This window comes from Mugil cephalus, chromosome 4, assembly GCF_022458985.1.
Source record: "Mugil cephalus isolate CIBA_MC_2020 chromosome 4, CIBA_Mcephalus_1.1, whole genome shotgun sequence".
Classification (NCBI taxonomy): domain Eukaryota; kingdom Metazoa; phylum Chordata; class Actinopteri; order Mugiliformes; family Mugilidae; genus Mugil; species Mugil cephalus.
The window spans coordinates 20,391,765-20,413,466 of NC_061773.1; the positions used below are offsets into that span (position 1 = coordinate 20,391,765).

General features: G+C 44.0%; 1 protein-coding gene across 2 annotated transcripts in view; it reads right to left on the reverse strand.

The window, feature by feature from the left end:
• The window catches only part of cdh4 (cadherin 4, type 1, R-cadherin (retinal)), a 186,949-nt gene that overhangs the window by 96,250 nt on the left and 68,997 nt on the right, over positions 1-21,702 (reverse strand). For both annotated transcript variants that reach the window (XM_047584061.1, XM_047584060.1), the window contains exon 3: positions 13,582-13,605. In XM_047584061.1, coding sequence (XP_047440017.1) covers positions 13,582-13,605 — 24 coding nt within the window. The remainder of the gene's footprint in view (positions 1-13,581; positions 13,606-21,702) is intronic.

Sequence of the window (21,702 nt, forward strand, 5' to 3'; positions counted from 1 at the left end):
AATGAGTGTCTCAGGAGGAAGCAGGTACATGTCTTCCGTCCCTCCAGCCACCCCAGAGCAGTGCCCTTCTCTCTGGGCATCATTAACTCCTCCAGTAATGATGACAAAAACACACAGTCGAGTAATGAGGTTAAGTAACATATTTATGCGTTGCGACTTGCGACGCCGCAAAATGTGTCAACACGAAAGTCGCCGTAATGAAGTGCATTAGCTGAGGCTACTCACGGCGGAAGTTCATTAAAACACAGAAATTATACGAATCATCAGCGGGATTCCTAATGAAAACAAAGTGCAACTAAATGAAAGGCAAATGTAAAACACGTCCTGGAAGGAGGTATTGTGCTGCTTAATCACGTTGTTAATGAGTGACTAATAGGAGAGTGCTTTTCATGAATGGCCGTACCGTCTCCATCTCAGGAGAGCACTTTTTACTGTCTGATTAATCCAGCTCAAGATGTCTGGGGGCCCTGTTCTTATTTGTTGCCCTACAGGGTGTGTTTTATTTTCTGGTTCAGACAAACAGCCTTTCATTTATCACATCCCATGCTGAAAAGACACCTGTCGCATAGCTGGCACCAGATCGAGAGAGAGGAAAGCAGAGCCTGGGGGAAAACTAATGTTCGTGTGCGCTCCGTCCTAAATATTAACCAGGCGCTTCCTGCTCCAAACCTGCTGATGGTAGCCACTTCTGGGTAGACGGAGGGAGGATGCGCCCCCAATCCTCCACGGACAACGCTGCCCTACTTGTACGGAGGTGACCCGCATGTGTTCTACACAGCCCTAACATTCGCCATTGTTATTTATGAGCTGGCAAAGGTGTCCCTTTGCAGGCAGACCGCGAGCCACCTGTTTTAGTAGTAGGTTAAAGCGCATTGTGCTCTCCAAAGGTGAAACCGGAGGTGCCTGACTGATGCCGACCTATTCAGCAAAATGGGATAAGTTACAAACTAGGCTGCGAGCGTTCAGATTAACCGGTGAGGCTGCTGACAGCAGATTTACTTTTTAAGATTCCATGGGTGGCACTTTGCAAAATTAAAACAAACAGCTGTCAGATTCGTTCATAAAAGACATTGTTCGACATTTCTGAGAGAGAATCGAACACATGTCATGCGCTTAGTGTAAGAAAGTGATGAGATGAAAAAAGGGTACGACATGCAGAAGAGGTTCTGAGGTGGAATCTAACATAACCTGCTGAGGTGTCAGGACTCAGTTCTGAGGTTAGGGGGCACCTGCTCCCCCAGGTCCACTTTCTTTTTTACAATGACATGCTAAACTAAATAAAGGAATGTTGGCTCCAGCTTTAATTATCTTTAATTCTCACTATGAAACGTGTACATCAGTGGTCTTCAACGTTTTTCAGGCCAAGGACCCCCAAACTAAGAGATTAAGTAAGGACCCTCTACCTACTATATGTGTTCTATATTAAACTCAGCCTAGGGCTCTTTATAAATATACATCATTATTATTATTTTGCATTCAATATTAAACTATTCAAATAGTACACGGATTTGAATATTATTATTTTTTTTTATTTCAAACATGTGCAACAGTAGGGTGGCCTACTGCCGTAAACCTAAACATACCTAACATGGCTGGGACTTCACTTGGGGTCGTGATTGGCTCAGCGGCGATAGGGGCGGAGTCTACTGTGTACAGCAGGCTTAGACTGACAGGTCTAGTGTGGCGCTCTGTGCGCTGTTGAGGTTTTCTGCCTCCATTTATCTCTTTACTGAAATATGTTGTATTCATGTTAATGTGTAATTAAAGAAATGTTAATTTGTGGGAACAAGTTAAAAAAAAAAAAAAAAAAAACATAAAAATGTCTAATCAAACAACTGACCTCTCTGGAGTACCCCCTGTTGAAGACCCATGGTGTACATGGACAGGACATGGAGAAAATGCCCATAACAAAATTTTGTCATATAACACAATGGGCTGCAAAAAGGGGTCTGCAAAGCATGGTCTTGTTCGCTGACTGCAGTATTTATATTTATTTATAGTACAACCAGATTAATGGATGTATTTTTTTATCTTGAAGTGGTCACAGACAAAAAATATTGTGGTAAAAGATTGTATGCAGCACCGGCTTAAACCAAAACAAACAACAACAACAACAAAAACAGCTGGTTCCTGAGAAAGAGCTCAGGTGCAAAAAAAAAGAAACCCTTTTCAAAGACACCTTGAGAAATCCCTCACTGCTCATTCTTTTCTTTCTCTGAACAAATATTACAATTTAGGCTTTCAGTCAAGCAGAGAATTAAGGCTGTAATCAGAACTGAAGATAGCCATCGGGACTGTATTGCTGATTAAATGTAGAGGACATAGGTTGGCAATTTCCTTATTAAGTACTGTTGTGCTGAATGGGGGCCCTTGAGTTTATTATCTATCCTTTAAAATTCATGACATTGAGGAGAACTACCACAAAGTCGAACATCCGTCAGCATCTCTCAGTACCCGTCATCACGGTCAAGGATGCGTCTGGGTAGGCATGTTAGTGAATGTATTCTAATGGGAGTTCAAGCAGCCTTATGATCGTAAATATTCCCATTTCCTTCCTATTTGCAGATCACAGACTGTGATTTTTTTATTTTAAAACCATTTTCTTGTACTTGTGGTCAGGAAACACTCGCCTATAGCGCCTATATCCCTGCTCAGGTGGAGGAGAATAAAAGCAGACGTGGTCAATGGACTCTGAGTGAACTTTTAAACCACTTCAAAGTAACAAGGTTGAGCAGAGGACTCTGTTTCCTATAATGATGAGGAGATAGTTAATCTTCCATTAACGCCTGGCTTCCCTTGAGGAAACATCACGATTCAGGAAATGTGAGGAGGTCTTCGGTATACATGCACCCTCCCTCTCTTCCTCCGCCTATGTCTCTCTCCCACTTACCATTTTTCCTTCCTCTCTTCGCAGTGATACAAACACACCGCAGAGAGAACTTAAATGAAAGGGGTGTCAAACGCACATCGATTTCTAATAGGAAACCCCCTGGATCAGCATGAGGGCTCGACCTAAGTCACGTCTGTGCTTCGGTCAAGGACGCCGTGTGTGGGAGCGTCGACTGGACCTGTCTCTCTCCACCAGGCACCAAATGAACCGCCACAGCAGGACACAGGGATCAGAGACCAGTGGGAGTCTCCTTTCATCTCTTGGGGATTAGCACTCCCATATGAGAGTATACACGTGTGTATGTGCACTGTGTAACACTCAGGAGAAGTATCTACCTTTTAGCCAAAGGCTGCACTTCCCTTTTCTGCTACATACTGAGAAATCCCCAAAGGCCACAAATTTATGAGTTTCCTTAGGCAGGGATGGGATGAAGGAGAAGACATCCTCCTTGGGCAAGTTCTCCCAAAATAAATATGAAAACCTGTTTGTGAGCTCGTTCCTCATGTGCCACAGTGCCACAGTGACGGTTATAGGCTATGTTTCACCGCGGTTGCTTGATTATGTTTAAAATATTCAGACACACTGTTCAAAGCTTTCTGCCATTTTTAAGAGCAAAGCCATTTGTGCGCTGTATGTTGTGACGGAAAGACAAAAACGCTGACATGTGGCAGAGAGTAGTAATTCCGGTAGGGGCATTAAACATGTATGGAAACAACGAAGGGCTTCTGGACCGTATCCACTAACCCTTCTATTGATGCAGTTGCGGCGTACAGGGAATAAGTGAGGCAAACAGCGAAGCCATCTGGGAAACGGGATGGCGTGACAGTGTCTGGGATCCCCGGATCATCAGCCACTTCACACCAAGCAACACACTTGGAGTAACTCGTGCACACAAGCTCACAGGTGCACAGAGGTAAGAGAAAATGTCGTAATCAGTGGTGGTAAGTGGTGGACTTTTGCAGCACACTTGACAGGAAGCTTTTTCGTGTGCGCTCTGCCAGTTTTCACTCCTGTTAAGATGAATAGGGATATTCAAAGTATGAATAAGGGACAATCCCAAGCATTAAATAACTAACTAAAACGAAACTTATCCAAATAATTAACACTAATGTATCACTATTATATAAACCACCTCAAATGACAGAAACCATTCTTGAACTTGAAAAGAAATTATGTCACTAACATGGAGGAGGTGGAGCTTATGACCCACACTGCAGCCAGCCACCAGGGGGAGCTCTACTTGCTTCGGCTTCAGTTCCTTTGTATTTTTATACTATCTATGGGATGCACATGGAAAAAGTATACCAGCTAACGAATTCGGCAGAGGGAAGGTAAGGCATTTAGCACAAAATACTCATTATGTGTCCTGGAATACCCAGTCTTTTTTCTGTCTGAGTGACATCCATAACATAGATGGAATGATGCACTTGTGGTCAACTGAAAAACATGCCTTCTTGTTAGGACTAACTGTACCTGCCAGCAACAGGCAACACGACCTCCGGACTAACCTGACGAACTTTCACACTCCGCTCATCAGTGCCGACTACTCTTGCTGTAGTGTCCCGGAGCAAAGGTGCTTGCAGTAATAAGAAATATACTCTGGTGTCTTTTACCGACACACATACCTACTGCTTCCCTACCAAAAACATATAAATGTACAATCAGAAGGAAATGTGGAGCAGAAGGTAAAAGAGAACTGTTCAGTTAGCAAATGCCTCAAATATAAGCAACGTGTTCCCTGTGTAAAGAAAATAATTTGAACATTTAGAATTCTGTGTCTCATTCGTGGCTCACTCATTTTTAAAACGGGTAAGCTAATTGTTTTGGGTGTCTGCTAGACACTAGACTAGACTGCTAGACACACAAAGCAATTAGCACTTGTTGGTGCTTTCATTGACTCCCATTACGTGAACAAATACCATTAGCTGGCAAATTAGCAGTCTGGTGGTTGGCGCGAACAGGGCGGAGAGATGAACAAAATATTTAGCGAGCTTTATGGGTGTTTCCTCATGAACCGAGTCAACCAAATAATGATGAATACAACATTTACATTTGCGATGTAACTGGTGTGATACCTTATAGCCTAGCAAGGCTGCCTCCTGAGCCTGAAGCTGGTCTGATTTTGATTTGACACCGGTTGTGTCTCTGTGGCATAGAGCACGGCACCAAAACACTGAATTGGTACAGTAAGTCTGCAGGGTAAGGAAATACCAGTCTGACGGCGTATTTTATCTTAACACATACACCGTACCAGGTTCTGACACATGCGTTCCTCCTTCATTAATTTCCACCACGCAACCTGAGTCAGGAGAGTGTGTGTGTCTCAGTTTGCACAGGCTCCTTCCTTTATTCATGCCGATATACTAAGAATAAGAATGACTCCTGCTGTGCTCTGTGTCCTGGATACCAAGAACAACCACTCAGCCCTAACTGTTCAAAGCTGCCTGTCCGCACATATCGAGGTACTTAGTCTCACCATGGAGGCAATTTAGCAAGATTTATGTCCAATTACAGCAGTCAAAAAGTGAATACATCATATCATATTACCCATTTACTCAATAAAAATTGGTCAGCTTGCATTTGGTCTTATGTGAACGGGTCATCCGATCACTTTTGATGACACTGTTGTTTCTAATCTGGTGTTCTTACTTTGTACATTATCTATTATGAATACAACACCGCATCCATAACTGATAACTGCCCACCTCTCCAGTCCTGTTTCAGACAGTCGAACAGTATGACCCCCAAAAAAAGGACTTTTATTCTAGACCAGGCCTCGCCATGGGTGAATGTCCTGGTACAGATGTCCACCTGCAGTGTGTCCCCAACCCCCACCCAGCCCTAGCCCCCTACCAGACAGTGCTCCGGACAACAAGCGCTGGGCAGCAAGCAGCTCATAAATGAGTAATGGCAGTCACATTAACATTTGGTGGTAGGGCAGGCTAAGGGCAAAAAGGAGGGGGACCCGGGGACTGCAGGCGCTCCCTCTGTCTTATAAAACAGCAGCTGATTAATGTTTGATTCTAGCTGGCCTCATTCTTCCACAAGCACAGTGCAGACCTAATCTACAGAGTGGGAGAGAGCGAGAATGATGGAGCTGTAGGGTTGGGGTGAAGAAAAACAGTTTGTACAGGTGCTGTTTGGAAAGGTTGAGCCAGCAATATGCTGTCTTTCCTCTGGCTATAAAATGAAAAATATCAAGAGGGCGAAACGGTTCAATCAATTCAGAAGTGCATCCGGGCATTGACATGATAAGGCATGGAAACAATGATGGAAGACAAGGAAAGGTCAAAGCGGGTTCATTTTTGGGTCAGTGAAGAATAATCACTTGATATTTATGGAAGAGATCCAGCCTATAAAACGCTAACACCAGTAACAGGTGTTTGGTAATAACTCCATGTCAATTTTATTTGGTTCATATTTAGCGTTACAGTTTTTCTGAAACAGATCCGGAGAAATTTAAGGAGGCCACGAGAGCCCATAACATACAAAACCAAGGTTTGAGTATAAGACCACATGCCAAATTATTCTATCTCCTGCACTTGCATATGAATCCCATCTCTCTTTTCTTTTCTTCCTCTTCCATTGGAGTCTCTTTCCCTGGGTTCCTCTGTGCCCAATGACCATCATCCATCCACAAATACTATCACTCTCTGGAGATGGGAGGAAACCAGAGTACCTGGGGGAACATGCAAACTCCACCCAGTACCCAACCTGGACCTTCTCGCTGGAAGGCATCAGTGCTAACCACCGAGCCGCAGTGCCACCCCACGGATGGAGGTGAACCGTCAAAATGCCTAAGGTGAAACTGTCAAAAGGTTGTACCTCAGAAGATGCAGACTCGGCAACCTGCAACAAGTGCTCGAATGTGATATTATGCATGGGAGGTAATCGAATTTGACTAAACAGCTGATGATGCATAGCGTTTTTTTGAAAGCCAAGAAACATACTGTCTTCGATAGCCTGCGAACGACACTCAACGCCAAGCAAATCTGCTGGTTAATTTATTTCTTAGTCTTAGTTGTATTTATATTTTTTCAGTATATTAAATAATACGTTCTACTTGCACGTCACAAAATGCCTTATAAATCAAAAAGCACTGTTTTTGGACTAAGTTTGTATGTTTTCCATTCTTTAAGCGCTGGTTTTAAGCACCGGCACTGTTTCAAAAGGACCTTAACGATACCCATCCCTCCATCTATTTCCATTACAATTAATGTGAAGTTTTTGTTAGTAAAATAGCAGTCCAGAAATTTTAACTAAACCCAATCAAAGAAAAGTTCCATAGAGCCACATCATTAGTGGCTTTGCAACAAAATCACAGAAGCCAAAGTTTTATTGCAAAATGCAAAGTCAACCATGTGGCTGATACGTCTAAAAGATGGATGAAGTGAACATCAAAGGATCAACAGTGACTGAACTTTATATTTGATTTGAGTATATTATGGTCATGGTCATAAGGTTCTATTGTAGTCCGGCTCAATATGTGAATGCACTCCTTTGGGTGATGAATGAGAGAACAGCAAAGTGATGTTGACATTTATGTGACAAGGGAGAAAAGGAAATTAGAGTTTGTCGTAGGTGAGAGAAATATGTATCTTCATACTTCACAGGAAACAGGGGTATCATTTTTCTTTTCCAGGGAGAATGCTTTAAAGTGTTTCACTGTTCTCCCCGTGCCTCTTGCAAAAACGTGGAGCACCCTTCATTGCATTACAGTGCTGTCCTGGAGCGATTTCTGTGTCTACACCCTCCAGATTAAATGAGGAACATCTTGAGTGCGGTGGCCTTACTATTAAGACAAAATGGAATTTATGTGCAGTACATTAACTGAATATTTAGTTAAGTTTAGTATGTACATACATTCGCACATTAGCAGAATTACAAGTCAACCATAACAATATCGCTGATGAATTCTTCAGCTTTTAGTGGTATCTGCTTTAAAGTGGAGATGAGCAATAATTACACAACAGTGTTATGTCGTTAATGGGAAAAGGCCCAGTGAGACTGGATGCGCTCTACATACCAAATGTGCCGCTAAAAGTCCACAGTACTACAGCGCAGTAGCGAGTGGGAAAGAGTTTAAACGATATTAATGTCAAGTAAGGGTTGATTAAAGTAATGTGATACCATAGAGGAAGTGCATTTAGTTATAAACGTCAAGGAAACAGGAACTCGGCAGGATCTGTCAGCTGGTATGTTGACGTGCCCGGCGTGAAGTCAGTTCAGTGGTAATCTCATGAAAGTGACAGATTACTACTTATAACATGACATGTGTGAAAAGCATACAGATATGCACACACGCACATATGCAAACATGAATTCGGCGTGAGCGCTCATTTGCACACTCGGTACATCCTCAAAGTAGCGAAGTAATCTGCGCGTGTAAGGAATCCTGAGAGATAGCTGTGATTGACGGGCAAACCGTTCGCGCCGAAATACCCGCTTGACAGAGAAAATAGTTAAAAGCCAGCAACGGAAAATCGCCTCAGTAAACCTCACTTGAAAGCAGACTCGAGAATTTTTGCGTGCCTTTGAGAAGCTGAGTGTCTGAGGTGAAGTGTGCGGCAAAATATCAGGCCTTTTAATTTTTTCCACAAACGAAGAAACTTAATGCTGCTTGCGCGAAACCGCGGTGTCAATCATCGGCATGCGCGTTTGAGGTCCTGGGCCTCTTGTGAATGTCAGCTCCGCGGTGCGTTATAATTCCATCCCAGATCTTCAAGTATGACACAGTTCCAAAGCTGCACTCGCTAAACCTAGCAGGGAGGGAAACGTAGGGGGGGTAATAAACACCTCTCACCTTTTTGTTCGAGAGACATTGTAATTTAACTGTTGGTGGCAGGCAGTGGCAATTGGCTTTAATAATGGTCTCTACTCTCTAATTTGGGCAGGGATTTGCCCAGACTAGCCTCGTCTCTCGGGCTCTTAATGCTACTGTGCCACCCAGCCTTGTCGCTAAGAGAAGGGGAGGATGTTCCTGAAAGTGCAGCGCGGGGGAGATGTATAAAGGGAGCGCGGGAGAGGGGAAAGTCTCCCCGACAGCGGGAGGTGATGATGAAAGGGAGAGACTCTAAAGTGTGCTTTGCCATTTCCTGTTCCTCATAATGTCACATAATGTTGGTGTAATTAACCCCAGGAAATGTGGCTTCATTAGTCTCAGTCTGGGTGTTAAAATGAAGTGTGAACTAATTGGTCAAGTATACACAATGGCAGGCATTAATAAGGGCGCAGTGTGGAGATTTGAGCATCTGCAGGGATAGAAGTGACTCCAGGAGCTCGGCACATTTTTCACTGAAGATACAAAAATTTGGCAGATCTTAAGAACAGAAAAAAAATTAAAATTCAAAATGAAACACACTGCACAGTAGTAAAAGTGGGCTTACCCTGAATACGAACACTGTGTATGATCTCCAGTTCCTTATTTGTATGCTATGTACCTCAGTACATAGCCACAGACCCTATTGGTTCTAGTTTCCTGTCCGCTCTCATCTGCATCACAAAAAGAGGCTTTCTCTCTGGAAAAATACTGATCAAGACTTATCTTTTTAAAGCATGTAATCCACCGGGGGAAGCTGGACTTGTAGCCATTAGGCCTTGTCCTCTGTGGCTTGACTCTCTGCTGTCTCAGCCTTTGTAGTGAAAGACCGCGGCAAAGCTTGTTGCCATTCAGCTGGGAGAGCTGGTCAAAGCCTCGAGATCAAGCAGCTCCCACCAGTATTTTATTTTTATTTCATTTTTACTCAGAAATACTTGAGTTGTCTCTATAGTTTTTGGAAGATGGCGCGCGAGGATTCTCCACACCACCAGATCTTATGCCTTCCCCCCCGGTCTCCCGCAGGTTTGACAGCGTTTTTGAGGAAAAGTTTGAAAAATTTGGAAATGCTATGTCTTAAATTGGGTAGAAAATAGGAGCCTCTCGCTGGAGACAGGCTGCCATTTTCATGCTTGTTTGTTTCCTTCTTTGCTGCTTTCTCTCTTTGCTCATACTCTTGCACAAACCATCTGCCATACAGGCCCTGTGTGACTTTACTTCAAGAGCTCTTAGTGGCTGTCTTCATCAGCTCAAGATCTGCTGCAGAAAAACAGCTTTAATTGGTACTGAGGGGGAAGAGAAGCAGAAGGGGCTGCACGCTTCACCACGTTTTAGAGAAAATACTTGTGAATGATCAAGAATGGCATTAAAACCCAGTCACTCATTGGCAAAGGCAATTAATGCTAAGAATATAAACACGCGGGTCTGCCGCAACGTTACCCTTTTCGTACAATAAAACACATAAATGCACCAATGATCAAGAACACATATTCCAATTAGCAGCAAAGCGGAGAGCTGTGAAACTAAAACCCTTCACTCGAAGCGATGCCTCTCATGTTGCGCGCAGGTAAATCAGCTTGTCCCGCTAAAATTGCTTACTGTAATGCTTCACACTCAACTGTCGATACCTCTGGGCCTTGAATTCGCCGCGCTAAGCACACTGCTCCGCAGCAAAAAGATTGAAACGGCAAATGTCAGAACACTGATGAGCTACGTCCAGGATCTTACGTTACATGGCAAAAGGAAACCCCACAGAGTGCAGCCGGCGATGCAGTTCGATCCGTTCCAGCAGGCAATTACGCCATTTCACCAAGGCCACTAGGAAAGCTTCAGTACAATTAGGCTGACAAAAACGGCCTCTCTGACACATTAGAAGGAAGCAGAGACGCCCCCCTCCCCTCTTCCCTTTCTTCTCTTTGCACTGTCAGGGTTCTTCACTGTTTGTATTGTTTCACCAGGGGCTTTCAGACATTAGCTTCTGTTGCTGCTCCAGCTTTGGAGACATTTCGCAGCCCATTAGCTGCTCTTTCAGCCCCGACCGCTACTCAAAACTAGCAACAAGAGAAGTGTTCGGTGGGATGGTGGGGCAAAACAGACTGCGCACCAAGAATTCCAGTACATCTGGTACAGAAAATTAGAAAATATGTGTGTAGTCAAAATAGGAAACAAGCTTCGTGGCCAAAATGCTTGGTTGATTAGACCTTTTTTAAAAATTTCACAGACTAATTATTTATTTATTTTTTTTTAAAAAAACACATTAACATGAATCCAACATATTTTTATTTCCTTAATATTGTGCGCAAAGTGATAATGATGATATATATTTATAAATAGCACTAAGCCAAGTTTAATATAGGACACATATAGCAGTTAGGGCGTCCATACTTAATCTCTCCATCAGTTTGGGGTCTTAGGCCTAAACCACCTGTGTTCACACATTATATATTAAAATGCAAATCCACATGCGTCTCCAGATCTGATTTCAGTTTCATGCTCTGAACATAAATAAGCATCAACGTCATTTGGGACAAATATTATGACAGTTTCTGTCTCTAACGTTTCTTTACCGCAGTTTCAGATCCAAGAGCAGCTGTTTGCTGTGCGTTTGCGTCGATTCCCGTATTATGTAGCCTCTCTATCTGTCTCAACCAAACCACATACACAACCAGTCAAAGGTTTGGACACACTTTTCATTCAATTCAACCCAGGACCTTCTTGCTGTGAGACATCTTCACAGACATTCAGTCTAACTGAGACTGGCAGAAGTACTTAGTTCAACTCTCTTCGCCAAGGATTGATTTCTGTAATTGTATACCAGTCTGAAAGTATGGTATAATAGATGGTAAACGACACTCTGTAGTCTCTGGTGTAAAAAAGAAAAAAGAAAAAAAAGAATAAATGAGTGGAAAATCAGTGGTCAGTATATCTCCTAGTGTACAGCAAGTGTATCGTGACTTGGCCGAAACACGAGTTCAGGTGGTTTCCAGTGCAGTTGATGGGGTGGAGCAATTTGCACGACTGGCAGAAAAACCATAATCAATCTGGAGATTATAGATAAGGGCACTAAAACCAGCCAAGCGCAGCGTTTTCTCTTATCGCAATTACACCATGCCCTCCCGCCTCAGGTATAGCCAATTAAGCTAGGAGAGGATGCGCTAGCAGCCACTTCACATTGAGGAGGCCCTATCACAGGACTCCGAGAACAGCCCACCACTGCTGAGAGAGCAGAGGGAGCTTGTTAAGGACGGGAAGACACAAGGAGAGAGGCTCAAGTATTTATGGTTTTGCACTGAGGGTACAAATCGTATGTTTTTGTTCTTCCAAGAACATGGCGGTTTGAATACCGAAAGTGTATGAAGCGAATGGTGTGTGCTCTGGTGAGTGATAAGCGGTCCCTAATGGAGTGCTTCCTGCTGACTGCGTTTTATAAAAGGACCAAGGGCGCAGAGACCTTGCCCTAACACTGCCTCCGCTTACACTCTCATCTGCTTTTTAATCCCTGCTACCCTTTTCTTTTTACGCCTTCCTTTGTGGAATATATTCACATTATGCGGCTACTCAGCGGCACAGAAACAGGAAAGTAGGTGCGGGATAGGAGAGAATGAACGTTTTTAATGTGAGAGTGCCAGGGCGGTTGCGAGCACAGACGAGGTCAAAATCAAGGATAACGCTCAGAATGAATACAGATCTTTGCTTAGCGCGATTCCGTATTCCCCACTCTTGGTTCGCGCCTAACCGGATGGAAAACAACAGAGCAAAACTGTTGCTAGCTTGGCAATGAAAAATTGATCACACAAGCTTCTCCGTGCGCCGTGTCATCGCCTCCTCCATCGCCTCCTCCACCGGCAAATGGAAGTTAACCAGGCACGCAAACAGAAACCTCAGGTGCTTGATCCGAACCACAACTTTGCACTTCTCTCCCCCTCCCGTCACTTTGAGGTTTCAAAGACCAGACGCACACCATGTGGTGTTTTGTCTACACCGTGTGATGCCACCACACCAATTTGTCTCGACAGTTTCGCCCCCAAAGCATCATCTTTCGCGGGATGAAGAGCAAGTTCAGCAACATTTTTTGAGTCGGTGCCACACTGACAGTGATGATGACGGCGGGAAAGCGAGCACAGAAAGCGAAGTACTAGAAGAAAAAGAAGAAGAAGAAGAAGGAGGAGCGGCTGACACAGGTGCTCTCGCGCTGCCAAAAAAAACCAGATGTCTGGACAAAGTACACACGCCCACACACGTGCAAAATAATGACATAAAGAAAGCCGAATTGCAGATGGACTCCCGCTTTTAAGCTGTTTGATGAAGAGATTAAAGTGTTTCTCCAAGCACAGGGGACCATTAATAACAGCAACACAACAAAAGGGAGTCAAATTCAAAACAAAATGAGAAAGAGCCTCAGAGGAGGAAACCATCAACAATCTATTTAAAGGACATGGAGATGTTCTCCGCTAAAGCGGCGAAGTTACAAAGAAAAAAGAAAAAATATGCACTCCTTATTGGCTCCTCATTGAATGCGATTGGAGTCAAAAGGGGGTAAATTGACTAAGTAGGTCGAGGCAAAACGCGTGCAGAGAAAATATGCTGAATTCAAATTCTGATTGGCCACATGGGTCCGTGGATGCTGCTTTCATAATTGCCTTCGCTCGACGTTTCTCTCCTCGTTTCAACATTTGCTGTGACATGAAATGTGATGGAGAGGAAAATAGCTTCCCGGTGATGCAAATGATGTTTGTGGCGCGACTCTCCCCCGCGGAGACCAACATCTGAGAATGGTTCCTTCCACATGAGCGCGAAACAGCCGCTACGCCGTTTGCTGGCCCGGGCCGCGCGCAGGCGGCTCTAAATCAAGGGAGCGTGCGGCCGCGGCACTTACCTCGTTCCCTGGACAGGGTGGTATCTGTCAGAGAGGAAAAGGAAGAGGGAGAGAGAAAGGGCATGGGGAGAAGAGGGGGGGGAGAGAGAGAAAGAGAGAAAGGAGGACGATTAGAACACAATAGGTTTCGGTAAAAGTGGCACTGCGATATTGAAGTCACCGTTAAACAAGAGAACAAAACAAATCAATTTCGGAGGATTAATGGAAAGTCACAGGCAATAGCAGGACAGTGACACATACGAAAAGTAAGGCTACTACTGGAGAAAATCTGCTGTCACAACGGTGCAGTCGCTCACATTAGTCTCTGTCTATTATCCGAGCAGCACACTTAAACAGAATACAGTTTGTTCCCTCTCTTCCTGTCATTGCCTCAAGCAGCGGGATTAATCATTATCTTCAAATGCACGTCGCAATGTCTACATTGCTCTCGTGATCGCTCGGTGAAGCACACGAGACATGAGAGGACGCTGCCTATGCATGTGCGTCGCAGTGGGCGCTGCTCGTTCGGGCCCCGTGGGGTGACGGACAGGGAAGGCTCTTGACATCTCCCTCTTGCTCGCCTGCCTGCCCTTCTCGCGTCCTCTGGCGGAGCTGCTTAGCAAGATTTGATCAGAAGCAATCTCCATGGCTTGATTCTGAATTCATTGCTTACATTTCGTTTTTTTTTTTTTTTCCTTTTAATCTGGGAAGACTTGAAAGGTGACTTAAACAGAGAAAAATACCAACTCTGGTGAGACACACTTTTGTGTCAACAGTCTAAGTTTCGTCCTTTGTTATAATGAATGGGTAAGATTTTTACAAAATAAATAAATAACACGCGAGGCGTCTCAAGGCCTCTCTTCTCTCAGCGGTGTTTTGAGAGGACCTACTGCTTATTTTGTGTAATAGCTGTTTAAACAAGATATGGGAGGAAGAATTGCTTCATCCAGCTCCAGCGGGTTGACATTTGTGGCTTTGATTTAAATGTCTCGACAACTGTTGGATGGATTGCCACGGAATTTGATCCGCGCAACGTACCGAAGCTCCCCTGAGGACGGTTTGTGGTAACTTTCAGCGACTCCGGTTGGTGTTTTAATGTGTGATGCACTGAAGAGGATGTCGCGCCGACAGATGACAAAAGGAAAAGGAAATGTAACAGGGATGTGCAACATATGGGACGGCTGGGGAAAACGGCTCATATTGTACATTTAATCACCTCTAGAAACCTGCCATGATGAGGCTCTCACAAACCAGATGTTCGACGCGGCTGCTTAATGCCGGGCCCCCAGTTAAAGGCGTTACAGTTTTGGCCCAATTTTTCATTGAAATTCACAAATCAAAATTTTTTGGCACTTTCAGTCCACTGAAGTATGAATAATTACGACTGATACGTCTGATGTAAGGAGCCTGGGTTGCTTCTACAACTGGTCAATTATGGATTCTGGCGCAAACTCTTAAATCTGCGAGCGCCTGTAAGTTTTTTCCACTGTTGCATTTACTGGAGGCTGGTCGGGAATGTCTGTTCAATTATTCAGATTTGGATATAAAATGCACACTCTGATTGATTAAACGTCTCCGCCAAACCTATGAGATTACGCAGATTTTGCTTCAAATCATTCTTCACTTATTTGTATATTCTCCGTTTTCTCGGTGCAAACTTGCAGGATCAGCCACTGCCCTCTCGTTGCTGTTGCTCTGATCTAAACGTGTCGATGTTGTGCTTTTTATTTCTCCCAACTCACGTCTCACCATCAATTCGCGATCCACTCTACAACTTTTTGACTTTCTGAAAAACAAACACATTGGGATCTAAATGAGGGTTTTGCTTGTAGACAGTCGGTCTCCATTCCCCTTCTCCGTGTAAAAAGGCACTCCACTCCATCCCAACAGAACTTCTCTTCGCACATGTTCAATTATTCATCTCCCTCTGTCAAGAATTCAGCCTTGCTAGCACTTGCCAGTATCCCCCACAAATTGGCAGGCGAGCTCATATTTGGCATATGGTGCAGAGCAGGCCTGCTTTTCCTCCCCTCCTCAGTTGGCCTGGTAGCACTCCCAAGGAGCGCGGTAACACATATGGGCATGCACACGCAAACGCACACGTGCGCGCACAAGGAATACGTGTACACACACCAGCGATGCACCGTGCCCGACAGTTCCATGAGGCACCAACAAACGCGCATTCACATGCACACCTCTATTGAGTGGCTGGACGTTTGCCTATGACCTCTCTGCAACAGGTTTCAGATGTTCCACTAGCACTGTAACAGCCACATTCAGCTGCACAGGAAAACACTGTACTGAAAAAAATACTCCAATTGTGTTTGCAGTAACACCACCCTTAGCGTGGTTACAAAAATCCACAAACGGATCTGTATGTTGGTGTAACATATGCACGGATGTCCCGATCAGTATGCACTCATGTACTTGTGCAGCGTCGGTAGGTGGTTGTAATGGATGGTCAATTCACCCAAAAGAAGAAGAAGTATGTCAGTGGTAGGTGCAGGTTAGCTGAATGGTAACAAGGGCCTTTTAGCTCAGGTAAGTGTTGATGATGCGGTGGCTGAAAATAGTCAAACATTCCACATTAGGCTCCTCAGGCCTGGATAACAGGCCAACCTATAAAAAGACTACAGTGAGCTGTGTCAACCATTTGAAACAGCACCCACAGGGGATCATTCCTATGTTCCCTGGGTCCTATGTTCCCCGCTTTGTATGTGACCGGGGAACATAGGACCCTTTTTTTAAAAAAGGGTTAGGGTTACGGTTAGGGACCCAGGGAACATAGGTTACGCTCCCACACATAGTATGATGTTACGGTGAGAGCAGAATAGAGCTCTGGGAATGTGAATGAGGGAATGAGCTGTTAAAAGAAGGAGTCATTGAATACTGTGCTACAAACTACTGTGATACAACTGCAGTGTGTGACACCTACATATAGTTTCTCCTGGACTTTTCATCTTAGGTTCTATCACTGGGAGCAGGCAGAGGGGTCAGCAGCTAATTAACACTTGGTGCTCCAGTTTATTGCTCTCTTGCAATAATTAGGTTGAGGATGTCACAAGTCCAAGCTGTCAGAGTGTACATCAAGTTTAATGAAGTCCGCTGTTATCTTCAACCATTCCGGCATTTTGTCTTTCAAGAGGTTTTTGAACACCCTTTCGTAACGCACAAAGACACTATACGCTCTCACTGTAGGATGCAAAGTATTGTTGAGTGCAGACAACTGGAGTCACAATCCCAACCTCTGCGTTTTTAATCAGCTCCGAGAGCTAGCTAGTCCACCCCCTGGAAGCGAACAGACGAAAATAATGCTCCGGTGTAGCTTGGAAAAATGGGTGAACTCATGTTCCCCGAGTCGAATTCAGGATACAGAATGTCAAAGACAGTATCCGGAGATGAACACAAGGCAATACGAGCGACAAAAGCTTCAACTCAGTCAGAGACACTGTTGTAGAGCTGCCGTTTCTAGTGTCACTCAAGCGACTGGTGTCGTCATCGACGGGCGAAGCACAACACATATGATTGGTTTCATGTTGCCATCTTCCTTTGACAATGTGTTGTAGCTCCTTGCTCTCACATGCTCTGAATAAAGCCTTCCAGAGACCTTTGAAAAGCAGGCAATCAGCAGCATCAAAGCAAGCGTGCGGCACCTCACGACGACAATCTTGTTCTGATCGGTCCTTCCTGACCAACGCTGTGCATTCTTCTCTAGTCATTTGTATTCTTTTTAAGTCATCCAACACATTTGACCTGGTTCCTCGTGAAGCCGGCTGCCGCTGCCGCTGCCGCTGCTGTGAAAAGAATTGTTTAAGCCCAGCGATGATGCAGACTCCCACATATTAGAAACTCACACAAAAGGTCACGGTTAGTCATTTCCTGGACCAACGACGTGGAGAAAACATTAGGCGGCTGCTCGCGACAAAATCTAATTCCAGTTTGATAACCTTTCTCTCCGCAACTTATCCAGAGAAGTTTTTAAGGCTAACATGGTTTTCCTGTGTTAATTACCTCGAACATACGGATCAAATGAACACACCGAGAAAATGCTTGTTACTTTTGATGATGACTGAGTTTTAAAAAAAACAAAGAAATGGAGCTGTAAATCTTTAAGATGTGCACTAACACATGCTGAAAGGCGATCAAAATGTTCATGACATCCGAACGCGCTAAATCACACAAGCATGTGAGCAAGTGTGGATTGATGTGAGCATGCAGATGTGTCCTTATGCCAAATCTTCTTGTTGCCCTTGTGATGACTAATAACCGCAGAGCATTTTCAGCTAATAAATAATACATTTAAGAGTCTAATCAAATTGAACAAATGAGTATGTCTAGAAAACTATTAATCAGAGAGCAAACGTGTATTTACAAACAACACTGGCACAAACAATCAATTATTCATAAAGTGAATGCCGGGTAAGTGGGCTTCTTCCCGGGTGAGATGCTGCCATAATTGGAGTGGGACAACAGGAGTGCGGTGCGCTGTGCGTGTTTATATGTGTATAAGTGGGCGCATGCCTGCCTACGTTGTAATCTGTGCGCTAACACTCACAGACACACAAAAAACACTTCTCCCCATGCGCCGAAGTTCCCCCAAACACGACAAGAGCAGGCAGAGTCGGCTCATTACTGCCTAATGAGTTGTCTGATTAGTGCTGAATATAAAAGCATTGTTGTCAAGCACTGTATGTTTATTTTGATTAATTATTGTACTGAAGTGACTGAATGGAAGCACCACGACACGGAGCATTAACGTTTTGTGGTAATAGGGGCCTTGTGGAGAGTGCAGTCGTATATTCAACCCTCGGTGCGACGCACACTCAGTGCAACACTATTACTGTTGACCACACAGGGTTGTTCCTTTAACACTGCACGCTGCGCAAATCAGGATTTTTAACTGTGAACCGAATCACTGCGTGTAATGTTAAAGAAATTTTGTTCACGGTTAATGTTAATTGTTTCCTAAAGCTCAGCTTTACCTGCTCTGTCACATTGATTGCTGTCTTAAATTAAATGTTTATTGTGTTTGTTGAAGCTGGTCGAGGGTGGAGCTCATTTCAGCCGCTTTACATATCATTAAAAATATCAGTCTAAAACAAACAATCAGATTCATTGGATCGTCTGATGTTTGTCTGGGATGAGTTAATCTACTGTGTAACTAGTAACCTCGGCTGTTAAATAAAACAAAAGTGGAGTGATTTCCCCTTTGCAATTTACTTTTATTATTTGTTATAATTCCAAAACTGCATTACTTGCTCAAGCACTATTTAACTTTTTAGGCTGCTCCTGTAATCATCAGCAGCAGCAATGGTGGTTGTGATAAATGCAGTGGAGTGGTGAGAAAAGAAACTTGTGTGTATTTGCCACTCCACACACTCTGGTTCTACGGTGAGTCATGACTCCGCTTTGGCCGGAAAGAAACCACATGTCGGGAGTTCAGGCTGGGAGAACAGAAAAACAGAAGGTTTGTGGGGTGATATTGTTTGTGGTTTAAACACAGAAGTGTTTTTTTTTCTTTTTTTTTAAGCTTTGGTGACTGTGTATTCCACAGTTCTGGTATTTGGCAGGATGACAAAATGTGAATATGGGTTGATTACTGTAATAGAAACTGACACACTCGTCTCAACCATCCTGGTGTAAGGCAAAAGTGGCACATGGGGCTGCACTCTCCCAGCAAAGAAAAACATACCTGATATTCATCACACCTGTCATTCACCACCAACTGACAACTCTTGCATCTGTTTTTTTTTGTACATATTACACTATTAAGAGCATTACTTGTTGTCACCATATACATGACAACATATACAGTTGTATTTGTGGTTGTTATTATTAGACTATAGAATTCAACATTTAATTTAATGTTTCTCATTTGCGACCATCTGCCTATACTCCCAGACTTAATAGAGCTGTACACCCACATAAACATACAAACACAAACACATTGACACAACTGCATCTATCTATCTATGTTCTAGTTTACATATTTTCTGTACGTCCTGTTCCGTATTCGTCTGTAGGCATCGCGTCTCATATTTTGAAAAACTAACCATTATGTGTAAAACTTGTGCGACAAACGCTGGATTACAAACAAAAGGGCTTTTCAATTGAAGCAGAAAGCCTTTCAATGCATGTTTCCTGAGTTTAGTTTTTGCAGAGTCACTGACAGAATGCAGGTGGAAAAAAAGGAATGAGCGCCAATATGTTATTAAGGTGAGAACATTTGATTTGTCTCGTGGAGAAGGTCTGTTTTCTCTCCCATAATCACCCCCGCTTCTTCGCTCTTTGAAGTCCTACCGTATGTGACCAGAATGCTAGTGCTATTGTCAAAAGAGTGTCTGTATTGCTCGGCTTATTGCTCTGTACACACTTTAAATCAGCGGTAATGGGGCACTTCAGGACACTGCTGTTTCACACACCCAACTGCCAATACACTGTAATCAGTAAAGGCCCCTTTTCTTCAGAGATAAGCATTGCTTACGTGCACCACACTCAAAACTACAAGGCTGCGCCAGGAATGAATCGACAACGGTTTGGTGAACACGCCTGTGTGCTTGCTTATTTGCTAGTTAAACGTCACTGCATTTAGCTGCAAAAAAGTCTTTTGAGGTTTCTACCTAGAAAACACATTTGACTGACATAAAATTCATTTAAATTGTAAAAACTCCACCTATACATTCACTGGATGATCCCTTGGTGTGAAATCCAGACTGGATTTCCACTCCTCTTTTCAGGATAGGTGAATTCAGGGATAAATCAACTTGAAACCCCTGTAGTCTGAGCCCAGCTTTTGGCAAAGGTGCCAATTCTGCCAATAACCTTGTCAACGAACAAATAAAACCTTCTCACGCAGGCGGTGCCAACTTAATTCTTATGAAAGCCTGAGACCTGGGGATTCCTTCCCTAACACGGTCAGATTTGGGTTTTTAGTTTAAAAAAGCACAGGATGTTCTTTTGTTTCACTTTTTTTTTTAAATAAATAAACTTTTCTTTTAAAAACAACATTTTACTTCATGTCTCATTTTTTGAAGTCTGGTGAAATTACCCAAATTGGCATCACCGAACGAACAGACAGTTTCAAAGGCTTCCGTCTTCTCACTTGTCTTCATAAGGTCATTTTGTAACTATTCCACCAGGCGGATCAGTCCTCTTGTGCAAAGTGCTTACATAAATGTATACTGCACACTGTTAGACACGAATAATTGAATGAATCTGGCTTATAATAAGCTTTTTGTACTTTCCCCCAGCTAACTATAAACCACTTCCCCTGGAGGACAAACGCATTTAATGGGGTGACTCAACCTTAATGTTAATGCACTGTAGGTAGCGGGGGCCAATTAATTGCTACAGCCCAGTGGGTGGTTTCATTTCAGCATGTAAACATCTCATGCATTAGGACGTCTGACATTTGCGCGTGTACACCGGCCCCTGCTTATTATCAATACCCAGACTTGTACGTGTTTGTCCGGTCGAGGTGGGCAAGTGTCAAGTCCAGCCCGCCGACGATTAAATCTAAATGAGCGAGCATGCGCGGCGCGGGAGAACGAGGAGGCGAGCGCGGGTGGGGGTTGAGGGTCCCCGCCGTGATGAACTGGTGCTGACATAGCCAGATGTTTAGTTAAAATGCAAAGCCCCGATGTGGGACGGAGGGAGGAGCTGACATGCGCTTCGGGGGCTTCAGGCAGCCAAGTGCTGTTCTGCAGCCGCCTCGTATCTCTGCAGGCAGAAGCGCGTCTTTGCTTTATCTCGTGTGTGATTTGCATTCGGCTGACCGTGCACGTTTGTGCGTCTGTGCGTGCTCACCTGGCAATCGAGAGTTCTCCATGTGTGCCTAAAAAATGTGATACATTGAACATATGTCTGAACCGAGGTCTCCTGTCGCACTTTCCACTCTGTGCACAGTGTCAGAACTGGAGGGTGAAAGACTGCTAAAGCTTCCGCAGAGCTGCACACACACACACACACACACACACACACACACACACACACACACACACACACACACACACACACACACACACACACACACACACACACAGACACCCTGCTGACTCAATGCTTCCACTAGCATGCAGTCTGACGCCGCTCTTTGGTGGAGAGCAATATCCTAATGGCGCAGCCTCCGCAAATATAACGAAG